This window comes from Vigna angularis, chromosome 5 (assembly GCF_016808095.1).
Source record: "Vigna angularis cultivar LongXiaoDou No.4 chromosome 5, ASM1680809v1, whole genome shotgun sequence".
Classification (NCBI taxonomy): Eukaryota; Viridiplantae; Streptophyta; class Magnoliopsida; order Fabales; family Fabaceae; genus Vigna; species Vigna angularis.
In genome coordinates this window covers 30165224-30188059 of record NC_068974.1, presented here as the reverse complement: position 1 = coordinate 30188059, position 22836 = coordinate 30165224, and the positions used below count along the sequence as shown (strand labels likewise).

The following is a 22836-nucleotide window of genomic DNA, read 5'->3' as shown; positions in this document are numbered from 1 at the left end:
TGAGTGAATAATTTTCTATGCTTGAATTGAATACAAATCTGTTGTGCTTGCTCTTTATCCATGAGAATTGTTTTGAAAATCTGATTGAGATTATGTGGTTGAGCTTGTTGAACAGAGATTGTGGTTGCTTGTATCTGTTTAGATAGATGCTTGGTTTTAATTGTGATCAATATTCTTGGCATGATGTTTATCAAATTTTGGAACCTTGAGTGAACCTGTGAGATGTTGTGCCTCAGAGTTTATTGTTGAATGTTATTACTTTGGAATCATAGTTGATTTTGCCTGAGTTTCTCTATTTGAACTAGTTACTTGCATGTTACAAATGATCAAGGCCATCTTGTTCTTCCACCTCTTCTACATTTTGAGCCTAAAAGCCAATGCTAAACCTTTGAACCTTAAAGAAAACTTTCTTATTCCCAAAACCTTAAGCTTATTGAAAAATCCTTAACCTCCTTACCTTGAGTTGAGATGATCATATATATTAGAGTGAGGAGAATGGTCTAAGTTTGGGGGAGTTCTTCTTGTCAAAAGGGGAGCATTGAGAAAAACAATAAGTTGAGTTAAAAAGAAAGAAAAAGAAGAAAGAAGAAGAAGAAAGACAAAAACATGAATTCAATGAAAAAGAGTTGGGAAATAAGTTGAGAGTGGTTTATTCAATTTTGGAGAAAAAGAGATACTATGCTATATCATGAATCAAATTGTTTGTTCTCTTATCTCAAGGTGCTTTGTTGTCCAGAAAAACCAATTTTTCTTCTTAGCCCAGCCACAATACAAGCCAATCAAAGTCCTTGTGATGTAACTTGCTTGTAAATGTGTTTGAAATTGTTGAAACAAAAGGCAAAGTTGATTTGTGTAACATTGTGATATTTGAGAGTTAGACACACATCCTTATACACCATTGTGCTTGAGTGAAACATTTTCCTTGGTGAGGATTGGTTCCATGCACTCATTGAAAACAACTTGCCATGTTTGTTGATCTATCAATTGCATCTATCATGTGACTTTGAAATTGTTAGCACCATGATTGAAGTTTAGCTTGCTAAGACTATATTGTCTCTTGAATGTGATTTATAAGTTGAGCAAGCATGATTGATTTTGTTTATTTGATTGAAACTATGCTTGAGTTGCTAGACCATTGTGATTGAATTGTTTGCTAGGAGAAGTACTTTTGCTTGAGGACAATCAAAGTTGTAAGTTTGGGGGTATTTTGATAATGCTAAATTATACTATATTTTAAGCATCATTTTAATGGCAAAATCAACTCCTTTCTAACTTATAACTTGCTTAATCCTCTTGCTTTGTCTTGTTTTCTATATATTTGTGTTTTTGGCTACTTTGATGTATTTTCATCAATAATCCCTTATTTTGTAGCTAAAAACGAGCTTGGAAGAGTCTCCAACCATGTATAGAGATGAACCAAAGTGAGCACGAGCAGAAACGGACGTTCGTCCACGAAGGAGAACGAACACTCGTCCAAGCCAGGCGCTGTGGACGCTCGTCCAAGCCAGGACGCTCGTCCAGCCAGGCAAGGACGCACAAGAGGACGCTCGTCCAAAGTGCAGAGAGGACGCTCGTCCATGCAGAAGAGGACGCTCGTCCATGCAGGAGGACGTTCGTCCAGCAGAACGCTCGTCCAGAGAAGGAGGACGCTCGTCCCAGGACAGTGGACGTTCGTCCAGGCAGGAGGACGCTCGTCCGAGGACGCTCGTCCCAGAAGCGGGCGCTCGTCCAAGAGAGGGGGACGTTCGTCCAGAGAAGAGGACGCTCGTCCAGGAGGGCGCTCGTCCGAGGAGAGGACGCTCGTCCAGAGGCAGCAGGCGCTCGTCCAAGAAGCAGACGCTCGTCCAGCCAGGCAGAAGTGGACGCTCGTCCAGCCAGGCAGAGGACGCTCGTCCAGAACGCTCGTCCAGGAGAGGACGCTCGTCCATGCAAGAGGACGCTCGTCCATGCAGGAGGACGTTCGTCCAGCAGAAGTGGACGTTCGTCCACTTTCAGCGTCCAGAGAGTTTCACACCCGGGCGTGAGAAATGGGGCGCCCGGGCGCGACTTTTCGCCAGACTTGAATATTTCCAGTGAGTCTCGCGCCCCGGCGTGAGAAAATGGGGCGCCCGGGCGCGACTTTTACTGATGAGGCAGACAGCTTATTTAACCCAGAAACGCGAAGGGTTAACGGTCTTTGGTCATTTGGAGGCGCGATTTCACGGCTGGAGCTCATGGAGGGCGCGAGGAGCGTGTGGGAACATCTCCTCCTCTTCCGTTGGGTCTCCTTCTTCTTCCATCTTCCATTTTGTAAGCTTTAGGGTTCTCCATGGAAATGGAGAACCAAACCCATCTTGTTGGGATTAGTTGTAGCCTTTGAATTCTTGTGTAATTGTTGAATGATTTGAATATATATATGCCTTTTCTATCAATTGCTAGTATTCTTGTTTCCGATCTTAAAGCTTGCATGTAATGGGAACGTTCATGACTTGATTTTGGGGTTTTATGGATTATGGGAACGTAAGATGAAACCCGGAACTGAAATAGGAGTCCTTGTGGGTCATTGATTCTAGGAATGGAAGATGATTCACATGTTGTCTTAGATCCCAGCTCTTTAATGCGGGTTTTGCTTGTTAGATTGCCAAGGAATTGGGATTTGATAAGGAAAACCTAGGCTCTTTCACCTAAGGAATTAGGGCTAGAGTGTTTTAGTGGATTGACTTTAGTAAATTGATAGAGAGGAGACGAAATTGGTTATACACAAGAGTGCTTTGGTGAAAACTAACCTTAACAATGTCATTTCATTCCATTTCTAGTCTTTTCCATTTCCAAGTGTCTTCAATACCAAAGTCCAACCTTGTAATTATGTATGAATTTACATTCCTGCACTTGTTCTGTATATTGATGTTATGTTATTGAGTCTATATGAGTTGTTAATCGCACAATTCTCTAGTATTACGAGTCTCTTGGGAAAACGATACCCGGTCTTACCGGTTTATTACTTGAACGATTCGGTGCACTTGCCGAAATCGAGCCCAACAAGTTTTTGGACTAACAAGTTTTTAGCGCCGTTGCCAAGGATTTGGGGATTGAACCCGATTCCTAGCAACGGCTAACAAGTTAAATTTGGGCCACATCAGCCATATGTTGAGTTAGGAGTTCCATCTGTTGGGCCAGAATCTTATTTTGTGCAAGTAGTGCATCTTGAGCACTAAGTTCATACACCCCTCTCCTCTGTGCTGGAATCCTCCCATGTTGGCTTCTCATGTCAGTAGAAGCCATATTTTCTATCACAGCAATGGCTTCATCAGCAGTCTTGAAAAGTACTGAACCACCAAAAGATGCGTCTAGTATCATCTTTGTATGAGGTTGCAAACCATTACAGAAGGTCTGCACTTGCATCTCTAGACTAAATCCATGACTGGGACACTTTCTCAATAAAGACTTGAATCTTTCCCAGGCTTCACATAGTGGTTCCTCTACTCCTTGTACGAAAGTAGCAATGGCAGCCTTCACCTCTGTGCTCTTTGATGGTGGAAAGAAGTGTGCTAGAAATTTGTATTCCACATCCTCCCAACTCGTAAGACTTTGATTAGGCTGTGACTGGAGCCAAGCCTTTGCTTTGCCATTCAGAGAAAATGGGAAGAGTCTCATGTACAATGCTTCTTCATCCTCCCCTTGTACACCCATAGTGCCACACAACTCATAGAAGGTGACCAAATGCGCATGAGGGTCTTCATTGTCCAGGCCAGAAAATTGGTTTGAACTGATGAGCTGGAGTAGAGCAGGCTTCATTTCTGCCAGCTTGTCACTCATAGTGGGCCTCACAATGCTTGAGAAATTCCTCGGGCTTGTGTAAGTGATTGAGTCCCCTATGGTTCTCCTTGGAGGTGGTCCTGCGCCAGCCATCTCGTTCACAGAAGAAGAATCAAAAGATTCTATGTCTTGATTGTTGAAAGGAAATGAAGATTGCGGGGCAGCTTGTTGACTTAGAGCTCGCTGTCTCCTGGTGTCACTATTGTTTCTACGAGCTGTTTTCTCGATCTCAGGATCCACAAGGAGTGGTTCAGATGACACAGTCCTCCTTGTACGGATGTTTCCCTGCATACACTAGAAAACAACCAAACTCGTGCCACAAGTCAGCCCAAAAAATGAAGATAAAAAATACAACAAAATAGAAAATTATACACAAAAAGATAAAGTCTAAATCGGTTGAAAATCACACAAAAGTCTAGTTTAACACGCGTCCCCGGCAGCGGCGCCAAAAACTTGTTGAGACTTCGGCAAGTGTACCGAATCGTTCAAGTAATAAAACCGGTAAGACCGGGTATCGTTTCCCAAGAGACTCGTGTCCTAGACAATCGTATAATAACTAACTAATTTAGACTAAAGAATGATTCCATGTTTTTGTGGTTTTCATGCAATTGAATTAAAGATAAAACATAAATGGTAACATAAATGGTAAAAATGATCTTTGATAATGAAAACACTTAGAAAATGAAAGATTAGAAATGATATGGAATGATATTGTTGGGGTTATGATTTCACCTACTTCACTCTTATGCATAGATAAACACTTCCTCTTTATTAAAATGCCAATGTCAATCTACTAAATTACTCAAACCCAATCCCTTGGTAGAAAGAGCCTAGACTTACTTCTTAAACTCCAATCCCTTGGAAAATCTAACAAGTTCATCCGCTTTAAGAATTGAGATTCAAGACAACCAAAGGTCCATGTTCTATCCCTAGATACACTTTTCTTTAGGTGTTTAATCCAGTTCTAGATTCACCCAATATTTCCCAATATCAAGCAAACCCTAAAATCATGAAATGGTTGAATCAATCATACAAGCTTTAAGCAAAGGAATTAAACACTAACAATTAATCAAAGAGGCATATAATCATTCAAAACAACTGTAATTTACATAAGAGATCCGTGGTTACATCAATCCCCAACAATAATGAAACTAGCTCTCCATGAATGGAGAGCTTGATCTTACAACAAAGGTGGAAATGGAAGAAGGAGGAGGACCCAAGGATGAAGAAGGGCTGTTCCCACAGCTCCTAGCTCGCCTCTGGACGCTCCAATTGAGAGAATTTGTGTCTGGGATGCCAAAGATGCCAACCCCTTCGCGTTCCAGAACTAAATAAGCCGTTTCTGCCACATCAGCAAAAGTCGCGCCCGGCGGCCCGACAGACAGGCGCCTGGCGCAACCTCGGTCAACAATATCACGCCCGGCGCCGCCTAGGTCAGTAGGCGCCCGGCGTGACTCTCTGCAGCAGCCTGGGTTCTTCATCTTTTCAGCTCCTCTTCTCTCTTTTCTTGGATTTTGGCAATGTTCATTGGTGAGTAGCTTCTCCCAGCTTCTTTGAATGGGGATTAGCCATCAAATGGGCTAATTACAACTTATAATGTAATCACATACAAATAACAAGAAATTGAGTTAAACAAGATTAAAAGTAAAGGAAGAGTTGACAAATTCCATCAATTTGATGTTGGATAATGAAGTAAAATTGGTCATTATCATGACCAAATGGTGTGAGTGACCGAATGGTGTGAGTGACCGAATGGTGTGAGTGACCAAATGGTGTGAGTGGCCAAATGGTGTGAGTGACCAAACAGTATGAGTGGTCGAATGGTGTGAATGACCGAATGGTGTAAGTGACCAAATGGTGTGAGTGACCGAATGGTGTCTGCCAAGAGGTGTGAGTGACCGAATGGTGTGAGTGACCGAATGGTGTGAGTGCCCGAATGGTGTAAATGATCAAATGGTGTGAGTGACCGAATGGTGTAATCCAATGACCGAACGGTGTGAGTGAATATTAAAACTGTTTTGTGCATCAACGTAGAGTGCGCTTGTTTAATGCATGCTTCAGGAGAGAGAGAAAAAAAATTATTTAATAAAGATATAGAAAAGAGAAAAAAAGCTGGGGCGTTGCAAGAAAAGCAAAGAAGAAAGAAGAAGATGTACAGATTCCTTCGCCACATCAATTGGAAGTTAATTCCGTTTCTGTCAATTTAACGGAAGAGACTTGATTCATGACAACTTTGGGATCCAATGTATGCACTTTTAAAACCAGGTATTAAACTGAAAAAAAAAATCCATTTAACATATGGGCCGAGTAAACTATTAAGCCTTCTACTTATATATCAACGTATTAAATATTTAATTTTATTAAGAATTCGACACAAAACATTCCATTTCTAATAAAAGCAACTATTTCTTTTTTTAAAACAGTTTGATATAGTTCATAGAACGTTCAATTTAATCGGTTAAAAGAAAACAAAGTGTTCAATTCATCTTGTCTAGACTATTTTACAATTTAAAAGAGAGATTATTTTTACAGTTTAGTTTAATTATTAAAAATATAGTTTACTTTATTTCTTTTTAAACAGTACAAAAGAGATTGTAAATCTTTATTTTATATTTATAAAACTAAGTTATCTAATTTATTAAAATTAACAAAGTAATTTATTTAAATAAGAATAATAGTTTTGGCCATATATATATATATATATATATATATATATATATATATATATATATATATATATATATATATATATATATATATATATATATATATATATATATATATATATATATATATATATATATATATATATATTATAAAGCATTGTTGTCAATGATATTTAGTTTTGATTGTTTATCATAATAATTCTTGTCAAGTTAAGAATGCTTTGATATAAACATAATTAATGAAATAAAAATAATAGACTTTGTTTTTATATACACAATTATTATTATTTTTAATTAAAACTTATAAATAAGTATTTAAAAAATAATTTTTTACCTATGTTTTGTACATGAATTATGCTACAATGTTATGTTTGTTAAGGTGGAAAAATATATAGAGGAAAAAAAATGTAAGAAATAGAATTAAGGTGTTGTACTATGTTAGTTTTCAAAATTTTTTGCTTGATTTTTCATTTGTAATAGAGAGGTTAGACAAGAAGGTCCTCTGTTTTCTTTACTTTTTTTAAAAAGGTTTTGAGCAATGACATTTCAAATCTTATTTTTAAGAAGTTTATGCTTCCCATGGTTGGTTCTATGGGTATAATTTTTTTTTCATACTTTCTTTAATGATGATATATTTATCTTTTGTAGAAAAAAAAAATACTAGAACCTTATAGCATTTGACATCCTTTTTGCATGAGTATGACATTCAGTGGGTAAGTCTCGTAGAAAGCTTATTTTAGAGTATTATTTCTTCTTTTGTTAAACATCTTACGAGATTTCTCTCTTGTAATAAAGGGTATTTTCCTTTTATTTATTTGAGTGTGCCAATTTTTATGGGTGCATCTAAGACACGATTTTTTCGGTCTTTGGTTGATAATAAGATTTTTAATAAGCTTTCTCCTTGGAAAGGAAAGTTGAATAGTATGATGGAGAGAATTCAGCTAGTGTGATGGAGAGAATTCAGCTAGTGAATTCATTGTTATTGGTTTGTTATATTATAGCTTCAAGGTTTATAAGAGACCTATTAAGCTTCTTATTAAAGGTGGAAAAATGAATTCAAAATTTTGTTTGGATTGGGGATTCACAAAAATGAGGACTGTTCCATATTAGATGATGTTTCTTGTGTGGTTCTAAGATAAACGATGGTTTGTATATTACTAATATTTAGTTGAAAAATAAAGTTCATATACTACATTTAGCTTGAGAGTTTGCTTATGGAAAAATGAATTGGGTTAAAATTATGCGTGTTTGATTTTTTAAATGTAAGTAAAAATATATATTCTTTAACTTGTCATCAATTTGGCATAATACAATGCATATGATGTTATTCTTGAAAATACTTTTTGAATGTTAGGTAGGGATGATTGTACTAATATTTGAAATGAGCTTGGTGCTCTGATTTTTGGATATTTAAATTGGTTATAATTTTTATTTTTGATAAAGTAATGTTATATTCTGTTATGAGCTTGACTTTGAGAAGTATTTACTGAAACTTTTATTCTTTTGTTTTCAATTTATATGATTTTTCTTCTTTGATGGTTGATGAGTATGAGGATGTGTCTAATTAGATTTTGAATGATATTGGTGTACTTTCTCATAAAGTTTCTAAACAATTTTACTCTTCTGGTGTGAAATGTGTGGATTGAGGAAATTTGATTTGGTTGGATGTTGTACCACCAGTTAAAACGTTTATGTTATGTGTCTGAATGATATGTTTCAGAAAAGGGGTGTGGTTTTATGCTATATGTGTCTTTGTGTAAGAATAATGTTGAATCTTCCTCTCATTTTTTCTTTCATTATTCTATTGTTGTGCGGTTGTGAGAATGACTGAAGGAGGTTTTTCAAGATTTGTAGTTTTTCTCTTTGGATTTGGTTGTTTAATTTATAAAGTTTACTTATAGTCTTCTATTTAAAATTATTAAAGGGATTGTCATTACTATTGTTATCTGGATTATTTGGAGGATGAGAAACCATAGATTTCAAGTTTCAATTACTTTTACTTATGCAGTTTTTCAAATTAAAAATTATTGCATATGGTTATGAATAAATCTAATAGGTATATGACTAATATTGTTTCCGATTTTTTTGTGCTAAAACTTTTCAATACTTAAATTAGGGAGGGTAGGATGATTTCATTCACAAATATTATATGACAAACTTTATATGCTAATTGGCCTAAGGTGAATACTAATAATGCAAACAGAGGATAAAGGTTGTCCTAGTTTAGCTACATTAGTATATTTAGAGGAAGTCGTAGTAAATATGTTTGTAGTTTTTCAACTTTTTTAAAGATGCAAATTTTTATCACTAATACAAAAATTGCGTACAACGTCAATATTTTGGGCTTTTAACGGTGAATTCGTGAACGACATCATATAAAGAGACGTTAAATTGACGTCGAATTTAAAAAATTCAACGTTAAATTAACGTCGAATTTTGTCAATATACGACGTTAACTTAAGGTCGAATTTTGTCAATATACGACGTTAATCCATTTTCTTTTATTTTTTTTATTAATTGTGATCCTTTTTATAACTTTACGAGACTTCAAAAGCATAAAAGCAACAAATTTCAGTTTTTGGTATTTTATAAAGCAAGAACTATGAACGTATAATGTAGTATAAGAAACAAACAACAATAACCAACAACAAATAAGTTGAATCAAACAACAATAAACAAGTTGAACTAAACAACAACAAACAAGTTCGACAAAAAAACAACAAACAAGTTCAACAAATAAGTTCTTCAAAACGAAAATGAAAACTAACCTTCAAAAGGTGAGTTCGTCGGAATAAAGTGTCGTCACCAATGACAGAGAAAACATAATGCGCCTATGAAGAATAAGAGCACAAAAATAATCGGTTAAAACAAACAAAAATCATACATAAAGTAGTTAATTAACATGCATTTGCATCAAATGAAAGGAAGATTACATGTGATGGTCGTCAAACTTCGTTCGAGAAAAGTTTGAGAAGAGGAGAGGGTCTTACGCGCTAAGATAAAGTGAATAAATTTTCAATCTCCCGCTCAAATTTTTATTAAATTCACTATGAGGGACATTCGACATTTTATATCATTTTATGTCGAATTACAATTATAAACGACTTTTAATAATTACATTTATTTACAAAAATGTCATCAGTTATTTTTAACTTTGGCTATTCGGTGGTTGGATGTTGAACGCATGATGTTATACACTGTTTTTGTAGTAGTGTATTTATGTTGAATTTATGGGAATCATTTATGCTTTGAAGCATGTTTGAAGGGAACACTTTCAAAAGTTTTGATTGGAAAAATTATTCTACAATAACTTATAATAGTTTCTTAAATGATTCATTTGAGTTTTGGAGGGAAATGACATTGGTGGTTACATTTTTGTAAGCAGGTGCAACTCAAAGTTGCTTATGTTTTTACATAAATAAAATCATTGACAAGTTAACTGTAACATCCCAAAATTTATACAGTCAACAACTATATATTTAGAATAATTACACGTATCAATAATCCAAAACAGTTTTAAAAGAAAAGGAAATAGACTAAACAAATGGTTGAACGGCCCTTCATAGATAAACTAACGAGCGTTAGAAAAGAAGTAAGGACGAACGGTGTACAAAATAATGACCGCTCGTCCAAATATTTACAACAAAAGAGCGCTCGCTCACAGCCGCTCGCTATCAAACTACACTAAACCGAACGCCGTTACTGTTCGGCCTTCACTTCAGCTTCAACTAAGTTATCTTCAGCAATAGCTTCCTCTTCAAGCGCTTGCTCCAGAGAAGCATCTCCCTCTGCTCACATCCACACGGATGATCATTGCATTTGACAAGACGGATATACATATACAGACAACACAATGGAAATGCAAGGGTAAGCTTATTGAATTTAATTTAAGTCAAACATACAGTTCATACATCTCAAACATATAAATTTATTCATACCACATGCATTCAAAACATACATTAATTCAACCAAAATCCTGATACTAGACCGACCGTCCGGACTGTATGAAACCTGTGTAGCTAAGGCATCCGTGCACCCAGGTGAGTGACTGGAATACTCATCAGTAGCCACCTGAGGTTAGTCTTTTATGTCCAAGTTACAGTTATGGACTAGACCTCCTGCCATTCCCCCGCATGACATACTCATCTCTACTTGAGAACGAGCACTCACGGAATATCAGGATGGATCACCATCTAAGCTTACCACGTTCATACTACAAATATCAATATCCAGTCAAGAGTCGTTCCACCCTGGAACGCTCGTTCAATTTCCAAAATCATAATATCATTTCATATATGGTTCGCACATTTTATACTTCCCTCAACATCGCATTTTCATTCTTAGTTTCATTTCCATAAAAAGACGAACGTTAAGTAACGGTATGGACGAACGCTATTTGAGATCAGGACGAACGCTATTTAAAGATCAGGACGAACGCTATTTAGAAATCAGGACGAACGTTCGACATGAGGCCGAACGCTATTAAGGACGAACGCTCGACAAAAGAACGAGCGCTATCAAGGACGAACGCTCGACATAATGTCGAACGCTATTAAATACGAACGCTCGACAAAAGAACGAGCGCTATCAAGGACGAACGCTATTTAGAAATCAGGACGAACGTTCGACATGAGGCCGAACGCTATTAAGGACGAACGCTCGACAAAAGAACGAGCGCTATCAAGGACGAACGCTCGACATAATGTCGAACGCTATTAAATACGAACGCTCGACAAAAGAACGAGCGCTACTTATCGTTTACCTTTTTGAACGAGCGTTCGGTCTAAGACCGAACGCCACTTAGGACGAACGCTCAATTAGCATTTCAAATGGGGATGCTCGTTCTAAGACAGAATCCTTTCCAAATGAAAGAATTTCACTCTAAATCAATTTTAGAGAAACCGAACGGTATATGACCGTACAAGGACGAGCGTATTTTATCAATCAGAGAATATGATATTTTCCAGATTTTTCAGTTTTCAATAACTTTACAGGTTTCATACGATTCATAACTTATAATTTCTCTCCACCATAAATCTCATACATTACAAAATTCATATTATCATATTTCAGTTCATACTTTATACATCGTATCAACATATCAAATTACATACTTTATACGATTCTCATTAATCATTCATACCAAGCAACCATCAGCATACGAATCAACCAATACATACCACATTCATTCAGTGTAACAGCGATCGTTCATAACCAATACATCAGCATACAATTCATGCATACAATCCATACCGAACATGCATACAACACACAGTATAAATTAAATCACAATAAGCTTCCCTTACCCGGATTAAGCAACGTGCGTTCGTTCTTCAGAGAGAGAGAAAACAGATTCCAGTATACTCCTCTACCCTTAACGTTCAAAACCCCAAAACTCCTCAAACTAAAATTACAGAAAAACCAATACTGGTTCAGAGAAGGTGCATGCAGATTAAAACGAAGCTTGCATGTTGAAAATGAAGAGTGGTTGAGGACGTGAAACTTACCCGTTTCAGAATCCAAAACCAATCGGTTTGATGGAAAGCTCACGGTGCAGGGACGCTTCTCACGGTGCTGAATCGTGAACGGAGCAAAGGAGGGTGAGTTACAAAAGAGAGAAAAAGAAAGGTTTTTAGAGAGAGAATGGAGAATTTAGGAGATCAGAAATTTGAGGAAGAAGATGAAATGCACAGAGAAAGGGAAGGAGTTTTCCAGAAAATTATTTCTTTCCCCACGCAGGACGATCGTCCAACCGCCGGTTGCCACTTGGATTCCATTAACGTTTTTAGAACGTTCCAAAATGACACTTGTCAGCATGCATGCATTGTGAACGTGAGTGCGTTTTAAATGAAGGGTGTGCGTCTCAATGGAGGTGTATGCGTGGCAAGGTGCATTTATGAAAGTAGAGAGGTGAATCAGCAGAATAATTAATGGGGCGTGACATTAACAAATTTAACTTTTATTCATAAAAATCAGAACAAGTGATATAATGATTTAGATTATTTTTCAGAATATATATAATTTATCTATGTTTCATGAAATATAATTCTTTTTATCATGAATTTAGTATATTTTTCATGTTTTTTATTTCATTTATTATTTCTTTGTTTTAAGAAAATTTCATGTAGTGATAGACTTTGAATTATGAACATAATAATGTCTAGGGTAAATTTATTTAGAAATAAGATACAAAATATTTTTACGAAAAAAATAAGATTTTTTTATTATAATATCATATTATTTTACTTTTTATATTTTATTATTTTTTATTGTAAAATTATTTTTATTATAATATTATTTTATTTATTGTTTATTTCTTTATAATCTAGTCTCATAACAATAAATATATTTTACAACTAAAAACTGTATAATATAATCAATTATTTACATGAAACTATATATTATTATCACCATATTTTTATTCACATGTTTTAGAAAAAAAAATAACGTGAATTTTATAATTTTTTTTCACTTTTCAACCCACTAAACTATTCTTAACAAATCTTTTTCTTTTTTAGTGGTCAACTAGTTTTTCTTCTTCTTCTTACCACTTTTTCCACGTTTACAACGAGATATCAAACACATTTCAAAGCTTTTTATGCTGTATGTGATAAATTGGAAATAGAGGGAGCGAAGATAAAAAAACCAAAGAGAACAAATAAAAAAAAGATAATATTGGCCAATTAGGATAAGGCTTTGACTTGATGAGAAGGAGAGAGAAAAATAGAACAGGACCAATCACGTGGGTTTTAATATTGTCCAGTACGATTCATTTATTCAATTACACTGTCCATAGGTCAAAAAATTAATATACAAACTTTTCTCTGTAATATTAAAAGAGATAAATAAAGTCAGGAAATGTTAAATTCATGTTCAAAATCTTTTTATATTTTCGTACTGTGAGAACCATTAAAAACACACTAAAAATCCTATTTGATGGAAGATAAATGTCAAGCAAGGGGAGCTGGAAATCAGAAAGTAGAAGACATGTATAAGCAGTCGAGTGACCGTTCGATTTTGGAGGGTAGAAGTAAAACTTAGTTTTTCAAAACTCACGCCACTCTCTGCATATAACCATCTTCTTCAATTTTCTGAAACTCCATTTTTCTCCTCCTTCTCTCTAAAAAACTCTTACTTCTAGCTACAAAATATCACTCTTTTCTTCTTCCGATCATCAAACAGACCACACCTGAGCATTTTCGGCGTTGAGGACGTTCGTTTGAACCTATCAGTTCCGGGTTCTAAGTTGGTAAGTTCTCTCTTCATTCAGCCGGTTGGTTTCCTGGTACATGCAAACCTAGGTTGCATGAGTCAATCATCTTGTTCTGAGAGTTTCTGGATTTCTGTTTGGTTTAGTTTCTTAAGGCGTGACTGTAGAATGCTAAGGTCTCTTGTAAAGGTGAACCCGTATTCTGAACTGTGAACGTTCGGTCACGCTTAGAGGTAAGGGAAGCTTATATAATTTGATTAAGATTCTTGTTTTGAATGGATGTACGTTCGTTGATTTCTGAATGAATATAAAGTATGATTGTTGATATGTTTTGACTGTATGAAGTGTGAATATTTACTATGATATGGATGTATGAATGTATGAAGATAGATGTTGAGAAATGTATTGATAAAATTATGAATTCTAAGTCTAGAGTTTTATGTGAAAATTGATGTTCATCATTGAAGATCTTTGACCGTTGGGTTTTCTTGTGGACTCGGTTGGAACTGGATTCTTTCATTTGGAAAGAATTCCAGTTGAGGACTGAGCGTCTTCGTTCTGTAATATCTGTATATAGGCGTTCAACCAAGGATATTCGTTCCTTGGTGTTTGATGGTAAACTTAAGTATATCTACATGTATTTGTATATTTTGTTCGTTCGTGAACACTATTTAAATGGTATCTTATTATATTTATCAAGCCTTTTTTCTATAAGTTTAGTAGTGCTCGGTCTTACACCAAGCGCTCGTACTAAGTAGTGCTCGGTCTTACACCAAGCACTCGTACTAAGTAAGTATTCGGTCTTACACCAGGCGCTCGTTCTCGTTTCCGTAATCTATCTTTATAATAAGAGCGTTCGTCCAAACTCCATAGAGTTCGCTCTCTACCGTGCTTAGTCTTCAACTGACATTCGGTTTCCTTGAGGTTTAGCTCATTAAGAAGCTAAGTATTTATTGGCGATCGGTTTCTTCATATGATTCTGTCAAGTACTATTATTTGGTGTCCTACAGTACCTGTCTCAATTGGTTTCGGCCTAGAGTCCTAGTACTCGGCCTAGGCTTTACGGTGTTCGGTTTGAACTCTCAAGAGTCAGTTCATTAAATTGGCTCACTTGGTAAACAACATTCGATTATATTAGTCTCTGAGAAGTATTATTATATTCGGTCTATTTCACAACTAGTGAGTAACTCTCTCAATTTGATTATGTTTGAGTTGGAGACATCTCGGTCTCACTCCAAGTGTTCGGTCTTGTTCTGGATTAAAAACTAACGTCCGGTATTTGGTATCCTAAGGGATCATTATTCAAATTGGTTCAGTTGAGGTTTTAATAATGAAAGATGATATAATACGATATGGATGAAATGACTTTGGTTATGGAAGAGTGTTCCGGGAGGAATATCTCATGATTTGATATTGGAATGGTAAAGTATGAATGTGGGCACGCTAAGCTGGCGGTTCATCCTGATATTCCGTGATTACTCGTTTCTCACGTAAAGAAGGGTAAGTCATGTGTGGGAATGACAGGAGGTCCTCGTCCTTATGGTTAATTTGGACGGAACGGACTAACCTCGGGTGGCAGCTGTTGAGGGTATCCCAGTTATTACATCACCTGGGTGCACGAAAGTCGTAGCTACACAGAATTCATATAGTCCGGACAGTCAGAGTCTAGTATTAGGCTTTGCATGAAAGAGTTAATGAGTTATCTTGTTTAAATTGATTGAGTGAGATATATGTTGATAATTGAATTAAATTACATAAGCTTACCCTATTTCATGTCTTGTCCGTTTTGTACGTTCGGTGGTTGTCCTTCTGTTGCAATGATCATCCGTGTGGATGTGAGCAGAAGGAGAAGCTTTGCTGGAAGAGGCGCGGGAAGAAGAAAGTTTGGTCGAGGTAGAAGTTAAGACCAAACAGTAGAGCCGTTCGGTCAGTAGTTAGTTTCTTTGTGTGATAACCGTTCGATTATCTGTTGTTTTCTTCTTTTGTATGACCGTTCGGTACATCTTCTGTAAACCGTTCGGTCTAGATTGCATATTTGTACAATTTTAATTTTCTCGTTATCTTGTAAGGTCGTTCGACCATAAGCGTACGTCTCATCTTTTGTAAGACTGATCTGAAATATTATTAATATGTGATTATTTCTTTATATAAATTTTATACTGTATTTTTGGGATGTCACCAATTCAAATAAAAAGAATGAGAAATGTGAAAGAAAAGCATATAAACCCTTTTCGTATTTATTTATTTTTTCTCTTTTTCGGAGTTTCTGGTTCCCCACTTGTTAATGCATTTCACATATCTCTTTCATGTCACCATTTCAACTTTATTATGTAACTTTACTACCATTCAAAGCTTTCACGTTCAAATTTGATTCAGAGTTTTCATTTTCAGCCTTTACTCTTTCTTTTTTAATTGCGAATTTTTGATTTTTTGTTTACTTTTTATTCCATTTAAGGGTTTGTGTTAATCTATTGCATCAAGATTAAATTAAATGAATTCGATTAATGATTACGCAATTAAGAAAAAAAAAATTAAATTAGCGACAATTTTATGAAAAAAAAAATAGAAGAAAACTGTGTTTCCTCCGAAAATGATGTATGAGTATGACGGCTGTCGGCGGAGATAACTAAACGCATTAAAAAAAATTATGCTAATTTAACAGTTAATTAAATAACCAAGAGAGAGCTATAGAATTCAATGAGAACAAAATTTAATCGTTAATAATTGCATTATAGTAAATAACCATCATAAAGTTTATATCTATTATTTATTAGTAGTAATGAACGTTGAAAGTATTAGTTAATGTGTTAACCGTATGATGTATTTTTCCGCATTCTCAACTCACTTTCTTATATTTAGATAGTTTTAAAGTCTAAACTGTCATTATCAGACGCCATTAAGAAATTAGGAAACAGATATTACTTTTAAACAAATTATTATATCAATGTAAGAGAATAAATGTTATACTCAGATTGTAATTAAATAATTAGCAGATTAATATGTTTTGCGTCACATGGTTTGTAACAGATGAAGTTATAGTAAAATATTTAATAAAATACATAATTAGTAAAATGTATTGTGTTAATTTGAATTTATAGTTTTAATTAGGTACCAGAAATATTATTATTTTTTTAAGTAATATTTTCATTTATAAACCTACTTTTTTTAACTGTATTTCCAACCAACCCAGTCTTTCTCTGTCTTTCGTCCTCTCATGATGGCTATGGCTATTGCTTTGTCTGCATTCACAGCTCCATTATTGTATTTTGTTAAACCCTTTTAATTATTTTTAAATATTACTTTTTAAAACTTTTAATATATTTAATTCTTTCTGAGTATTTTTATTTTTCCTTATTAACGTACGTAAAAGTCCCATCAGTATTGTTTGGTAGGAATTGTTGATGCAAAATATCAACCAAAAAAAGGAGAGACAACGTACTATTCATGCTATTATCCAAGTCTTAATACTTAAAAAGAAATTTGTCTTATATATTATTTTTCATTAATTACAAGAACTGGAAAATAAATGAACACGTTGGTTCCATGAATCTTAAAAAAATCTCTTTAAGCACCACGACATTTGAAAATGAATATGCTTGAAAGCGAATGAATGATTCTTTTCTTGAACCCAAGACACAGTAACTTCCCCTCTTCAGCTGTTCATGTTCCAATGTTTCAGAACAGCACTGTTCTAAGGTTTTTTATCTCATCAAGTCTGGTTTTGAGGTAACCTCAGATATTCTCTTCTTCTTAACGTGTTATCTAGGTTTCTCAGACATATTATATTGGTTTTTATTTTATATCATTATCATTTATTAATGAATAAATTAAACATGTGGGTTTAACTTCTCCAAAGCACCAACCTTTATTATATGCTTTCAGTGGCTTATCTTTTGGAATTTCTGGGTATGATTGGATTACTGTGATTTGTGTGGTTCACTCATGCATATTTAGAATCACCAAAAGTATGAACATGGAATTTTTATTTTTGAGTGCGGAATCCTAGTCTTCTAGGTTCAAGCACCCAAGATATAGATAGAATCTTTGTGTTCATGGAGCATGAGCTGTTCTTCCTTGTTGTTCCAACTACGATGGTGCTTACTTATATTTACTTTTTGTGCTGTTCCTGAAATGGTTTTGGCACATGGCTGGTGTGCTTAGTTCTCTGAGCAGAATGGTGGTATAAACTGAAGAACTGAAGCCGAAAGTTGCTTACTTTGAAGGAAGATCCTCTTGGAAGCATGGGTATGGGGAGAACACTGTTCATCTTTGTTTTGTGCTTGTGGATTCCCCTGGAAGTGGTGGGGAGGAAAGAACCTTCTTCACCTACCAGTGTGGATTCCTCTGTTTCTTCAAGACCGAAGGCTGTGAAATTTGGAGCCCTATTCCCTATGGATTCTGTCATTGGAAGATCTGCTTTACCTGCAATTTTGGCTGCTGTTAAAGATGTTAATTCTAGCACGAGCATTCTCCCTGGCATTGACCTGCAAGTCATTTTGCACAGCACAAATTGCAGTGCGTTTCTTGCAACAATGGAAGGTATTTGCCATTGCCAAAGCTTGAAATTTCAGCAGCTATCTCTTTCACCGATTGGTTTTACTTAAATTTAACCTCAACACTTTTTTGTTTGTTCATGAAATCCTCTCTTTGGGGAAGGGGTGTGAGTAAATAGGCTTGATTAATCTTGTTGATGATGTAGCTCTGCAATTGATGGAGAATGATGTGGTTGCTGTTGTTGGTCCACTGTCATCTGGAACAGCTCATATAATCTCTCATGTTGTTAATGAACTCCATGTACCTCTTCTGTCGTTTGGGGCTACTGACCCCACTCTTTCTTCTCTACAGTACCCATATTTTATCCGCACTACTCAGAACGACTATTTTCAGATGTATGCAGTTTCAGCCTTTATTAATTATCACAGATGGAGGGAGGTAATTGCCATATATGTAGATGATGACAATGGCAGGAATGGAATTTCTGTATTGGGTGATGCACTGTCGAAGAAACGTTCCAAGATCTCTTACAAGGCTGCTTTTTCTCCTGGGGCCTCAGAAAGTGATATCAGTGACTTGTTGAATGAAGTGAACTTGATGGAATCGCGGGTCTATGTTCTGCATGTGAATCCTGATACTGGTTTAGCAATTTTCTCCATTGCCAAGAAGCTCGGAATGATGGGCAGTGGCTACGTTTGGATTGCAACAGATTGGCTTCCTTCAGTGCTGGATTCCTCAGAGTCACCTGACCCTGACACAATGAATCTCTTACAAGGGATTGTGGCTTTTCGTCATCACATTCCTGACACTGATCTCAAGAAGAATCTTCTCTCCACCTTGAAAAGCCAAAGGGCCAAAGAGACTGTAAGCTTCAATTCTTATGCATTTTATGCTTATGATTCTGTTTGGTTAGCAGCTCGTGCTCTTGATGCTTATCTCAATGAAGGGGGAAACGTTTCTTTCTCTAGTGACCCTAAGTTGCAAGACACAAATGGAAGCATGTTGCATTTAGCTTCACTTCGTACATTTGATGGTGGTCCACAGTTTCTCCAGACAATTTTGGGAATGAACTTCACTGGTGTGAGTGGTCAAATTGAGTTTGATATGGACAAGAATCTAGTTCATCCAGCATATGAAATTCTCAATATTGGTGGTAGTGGATCCCGTAGAATTGGTTACTGGTCTAATCATTCTGGTCTGACAGTTCTAGCTCCTGAAACTTTATATCTGAAAAAATCATCAAACACACCTTTACTGAGAAATCAACAACTTTACAGTGTGATATGGCCTGGAGAGATTACAACTACACCAAGAGGGTGGGTGTTTCCCAACAATGGACAACCACTTAGGATAGCAGTTCCTAACAGAGTGAGCTACAAGGACTTTGTTTCTAAGGACAACAACCCGCCAGGGGTACAAGGCTATTGCATTGACGTTTTTGAAGCAGCCTTGAAATTGTTGCCTTACCCCGTCCCACGAAAATACATGTTATTTGGAAATGGTGTAAGGAATCCTAGCTACAACGAGCTTGTGGAACAAGTTGCACAAAATGTGAGTATCTAAATCATACATTGTTACCATTGATAATTGGGTTATATATATATATATTTTCAGTCCTTAAGCTTGCAAAATTGGAGTCCGTCTCTGCCCAAACTTTGATATATTTTGATCCTTAAACTTTAAAAATAAATATATATAGTCTTCATAATCCAACTGCATTAAATTTTGTGTCAAACAAAGTTTCAGGTTAACACATTTGAGTTGTTTTGACACGTTTCAACTAAAATATTAGCTTGGAACGTCATTTAACACAAAACATCCTAGAGCTAAGAGAGTTATATCCATTTTTTGTAAAGTTTGGGGACTAATATGTATTAAACTTTGAGACCGGACCGAATTTCAATTTGGCATCTAAGTTTAAAGACTACAAAAATATTTAATCCTTGATAATTTACTTATATTTAAGACTATGAGTAGCGATAATGTGGGAAATTGATCCTTTCCTTGATATGGTTTTCAAATTCTGATAGTTTTGCTAATTTGGTGTCCTTTACTTGTCTAGAACTTTGATGCAGCTGTTGGAGATGTTACAATTGTCACAAATAGGACAAGGATAGTGGATTTTACTCAACCTTTCATGCCCTCAGGGCTTGTTGTTGTTGTTCCTTTTAAAGAGCAGAAGTCAAGCCCTTGGTCTTTCCTTCAGCCATTCACTACTGAAATGTGGTGTGTCACTGGTGCTTTCTTTCTTTTTGTTGGAAGTGTTGTATGGATTCTTGAGCACAGGCTCAATCCTGAGTTCCGGGGCTCACCGAGGAAACAACTTATAACAGTGTTTTGGTGAGTATGCTCTGCCCATTTGAAACCCTTTTTCTCAATCTTTTCGTGGATCACAAAAGTCCCTTTGTGATGATCATTGCAAGGGTATGTGACATTGCATCCCTTGCTATATCATTGTAGTGTATTAGTCAGATTAGAGGTAATTGCATTACTTTAACATACAGTAAAATATTTTTACTAAGATCAATTCCTTCCTCTATTGCAGGTTTAGTTTCTCAACCATGTTTTTCTCACACAGTATGTTTTTCTTTCACACCCTTTTCAATTTTTACCTGCAACTGTCCTTGTTTTGTATTGTTCATGATGAAATTCGTTGACTTGACAAAAAGGGGAGAACACTGTGAGTGGACTTGGACGATTGGTGCTAATCATATGGCTCTTTGTGGTGTTGATCATAAATTCAAGCTACACAGCTAGCTTGACCTCTATCCTCACTGTGCGGCAACTGTCATCTCAAATTGAAGGAATTGATAGCTTGATCTCAAGTACACTACCGATTGGAATTCAAGATGGTTCATTTGCACGCAAGTATCTTGTAGATGACCTCAATATAGCTGAATCTAGAATAGTTACGCTGAAAAACATGGAGGATTATATTGATGCCCTTCAGCGAGGACCTCAAGCTGGAGGAGTTGTGGCAGTTGTTGACGAGCTTCCTTACATTGAGCTCTTGATGTCCAGCAGTCAGTGTAAATTCAGAACTGTTGGCCGGGAGTTCACTAAGAGTGGCTGGGGATTTGTGAGTATCTCTTCTTGCATGTCTAAAGTAAAGGATTCCATATGTTCATCCATTATTTAACTCTACTGCACACTACTTTTGTAGTTTAGAAAATAGATAAGCGTTCCAACCTCAGGTTTGTTTATATAGTATCTATAGGGCTAATAAGTATTTTGAAAATAGAAATCAAACATACCCTATTGCATTGAGTATTCCATTTTCTTCTAAAAGAAAATATCTTGAGTTACTTTGTTACATAATTTTATGGCAACACTTGCTATGAAAAATACATAAATAAGCCAAGTTATATCTAATTTTACACATCAATGTTCTTCTACTGTGATGTGCTTGTTGTGTTCATATCTTTGATGTAATATCTAGGGATGATTTTCCAATCATGGTTGACTTGTTTCCCTGATAACAGGCATTCCAGAGGGACTCTCCCCTTGCTGTTGACTTGTCAACCGCCATTCTTCAACTCTCTGAGAGTGGTGACCTGCAAAGGATTCATGACAAATGGCTTAACAAAAAGGAGTGCACAACCGTAGATGTTGATTCAAACAAACTAGCTCTGACAAGCTTCTGGGGCCTCTTTCTTATATGTGGCATTGCATGTTTCATTACCCTCATAATTTTCTTTGCCAGAATCTTCTGTCAATATAACAAATTCAGCCCAGAATCTGAGAAAACTGATGAGGAACTCCAACCAGTGAGGAGGTCTAGACGTCCAAGCAGAACTCCTAGCCTGAAGAAGTTGATGGTATTTGTAGATAAAAGGGAAGCAGAAGTCAAAGAGATACTTAGGGAAAACAAGAAAAGGAGACACAGCCAAAGCTTGGATGATCCTTCTGTTTCATCAGCCATCTAGTTAACCTACCCTCTCTCATTTTGCTTTGTTTATCTTTTTGATTTTTTCTCTTTTAGGCTACCTAGTCATATAGCGTTGGCACAAATTAGTCTACACCACTGAAGGTAAATCCTTCCTTCCTAGCTAGGAAATTGCGACAGCAAGACTGTCACCACCACAACATTGTTTAAAGAAAGAACAAAAATCATGCTTTAGTTTGTTGTACCTTTGTTTAGAAAAAGCTTGTGAAGAAAAGGAATACCCTGACACAATTCTCATCATAGAACATGCTTTCATTTTCCAAGCTTTTGGTGGTCCTATTAAAAGTGAGTTTGTTTATAAGCAAAATCCAGCAAGGGCTTCAAGAGTTCATTCATGCAAGTTGTTGATATTTTTACTGGGAATAACATGTTTTATACAGACCCTTTTGCAAGGTTGTCTTGAAGAAATAAAAAGAAAGTAGAAATTAGGTTCAAGCTTCATATGATCTTACGCAATCACTACAAGTATTCTTAGTTGCCCTTCATCCTTCTCATCCAAGATTTTGGTTTAGTATGAAAAATACGCAAAGTTTTTATTTTGTCTGTCACCATAATTCTTATGACACGAATCTCCGAGTATGAAATCTCCAAATACTGCATTGAATGATTTGGTGATTTCACTACATGGGTTTGTCGCTGGTGAGGTACACATTTGAAAATGATTCATCAAATGGGACCATTGAACACATGTTTTCCAGAGCAACACGTGGTCGATAATGTTGTCT

General features: G+C 35.9%; 1 protein-coding gene across 2 annotated transcripts; it reads left to right on the top strand.

Moving 5' to 3' along the window:
- Window positions 1-17228: 17228 nt before the first annotated feature.
- LOC108340763 (glutamate receptor 3.4) lies at window positions 17229-22446 on the top strand. 2 transcript variants are annotated; one of them, XM_017578330.2, is made up of 7 exons: window positions 17229-17397; window positions 17833-18210; window positions 18371-19716; window positions 20228-20505; window positions 20711-20742; window positions 20835-21244; window positions 21648-22446. In XM_017578330.2, exons 2-7 carry the CDS (start codon window positions 17913-17915, stop codon window positions 22089-22091), a joined length of 2808 nt encoding a protein of 935 aa, XP_017433819.1. In that variant the 5' UTR covers window positions 17229-17397; window positions 17833-17912; the 3' UTR covers window positions 22092-22446. The 2 variants fall into 2 exon arrangements, with proteins under 2 accessions (XP_017433819.1, XP_017433820.1); XM_017578331.2 differs by lacking the exon at window positions 17229-17397 and having other exon boundaries at window positions 17552-18210.
- The last annotated feature ends 390 nt before the right edge of the window (window positions 22447-22836 follow it).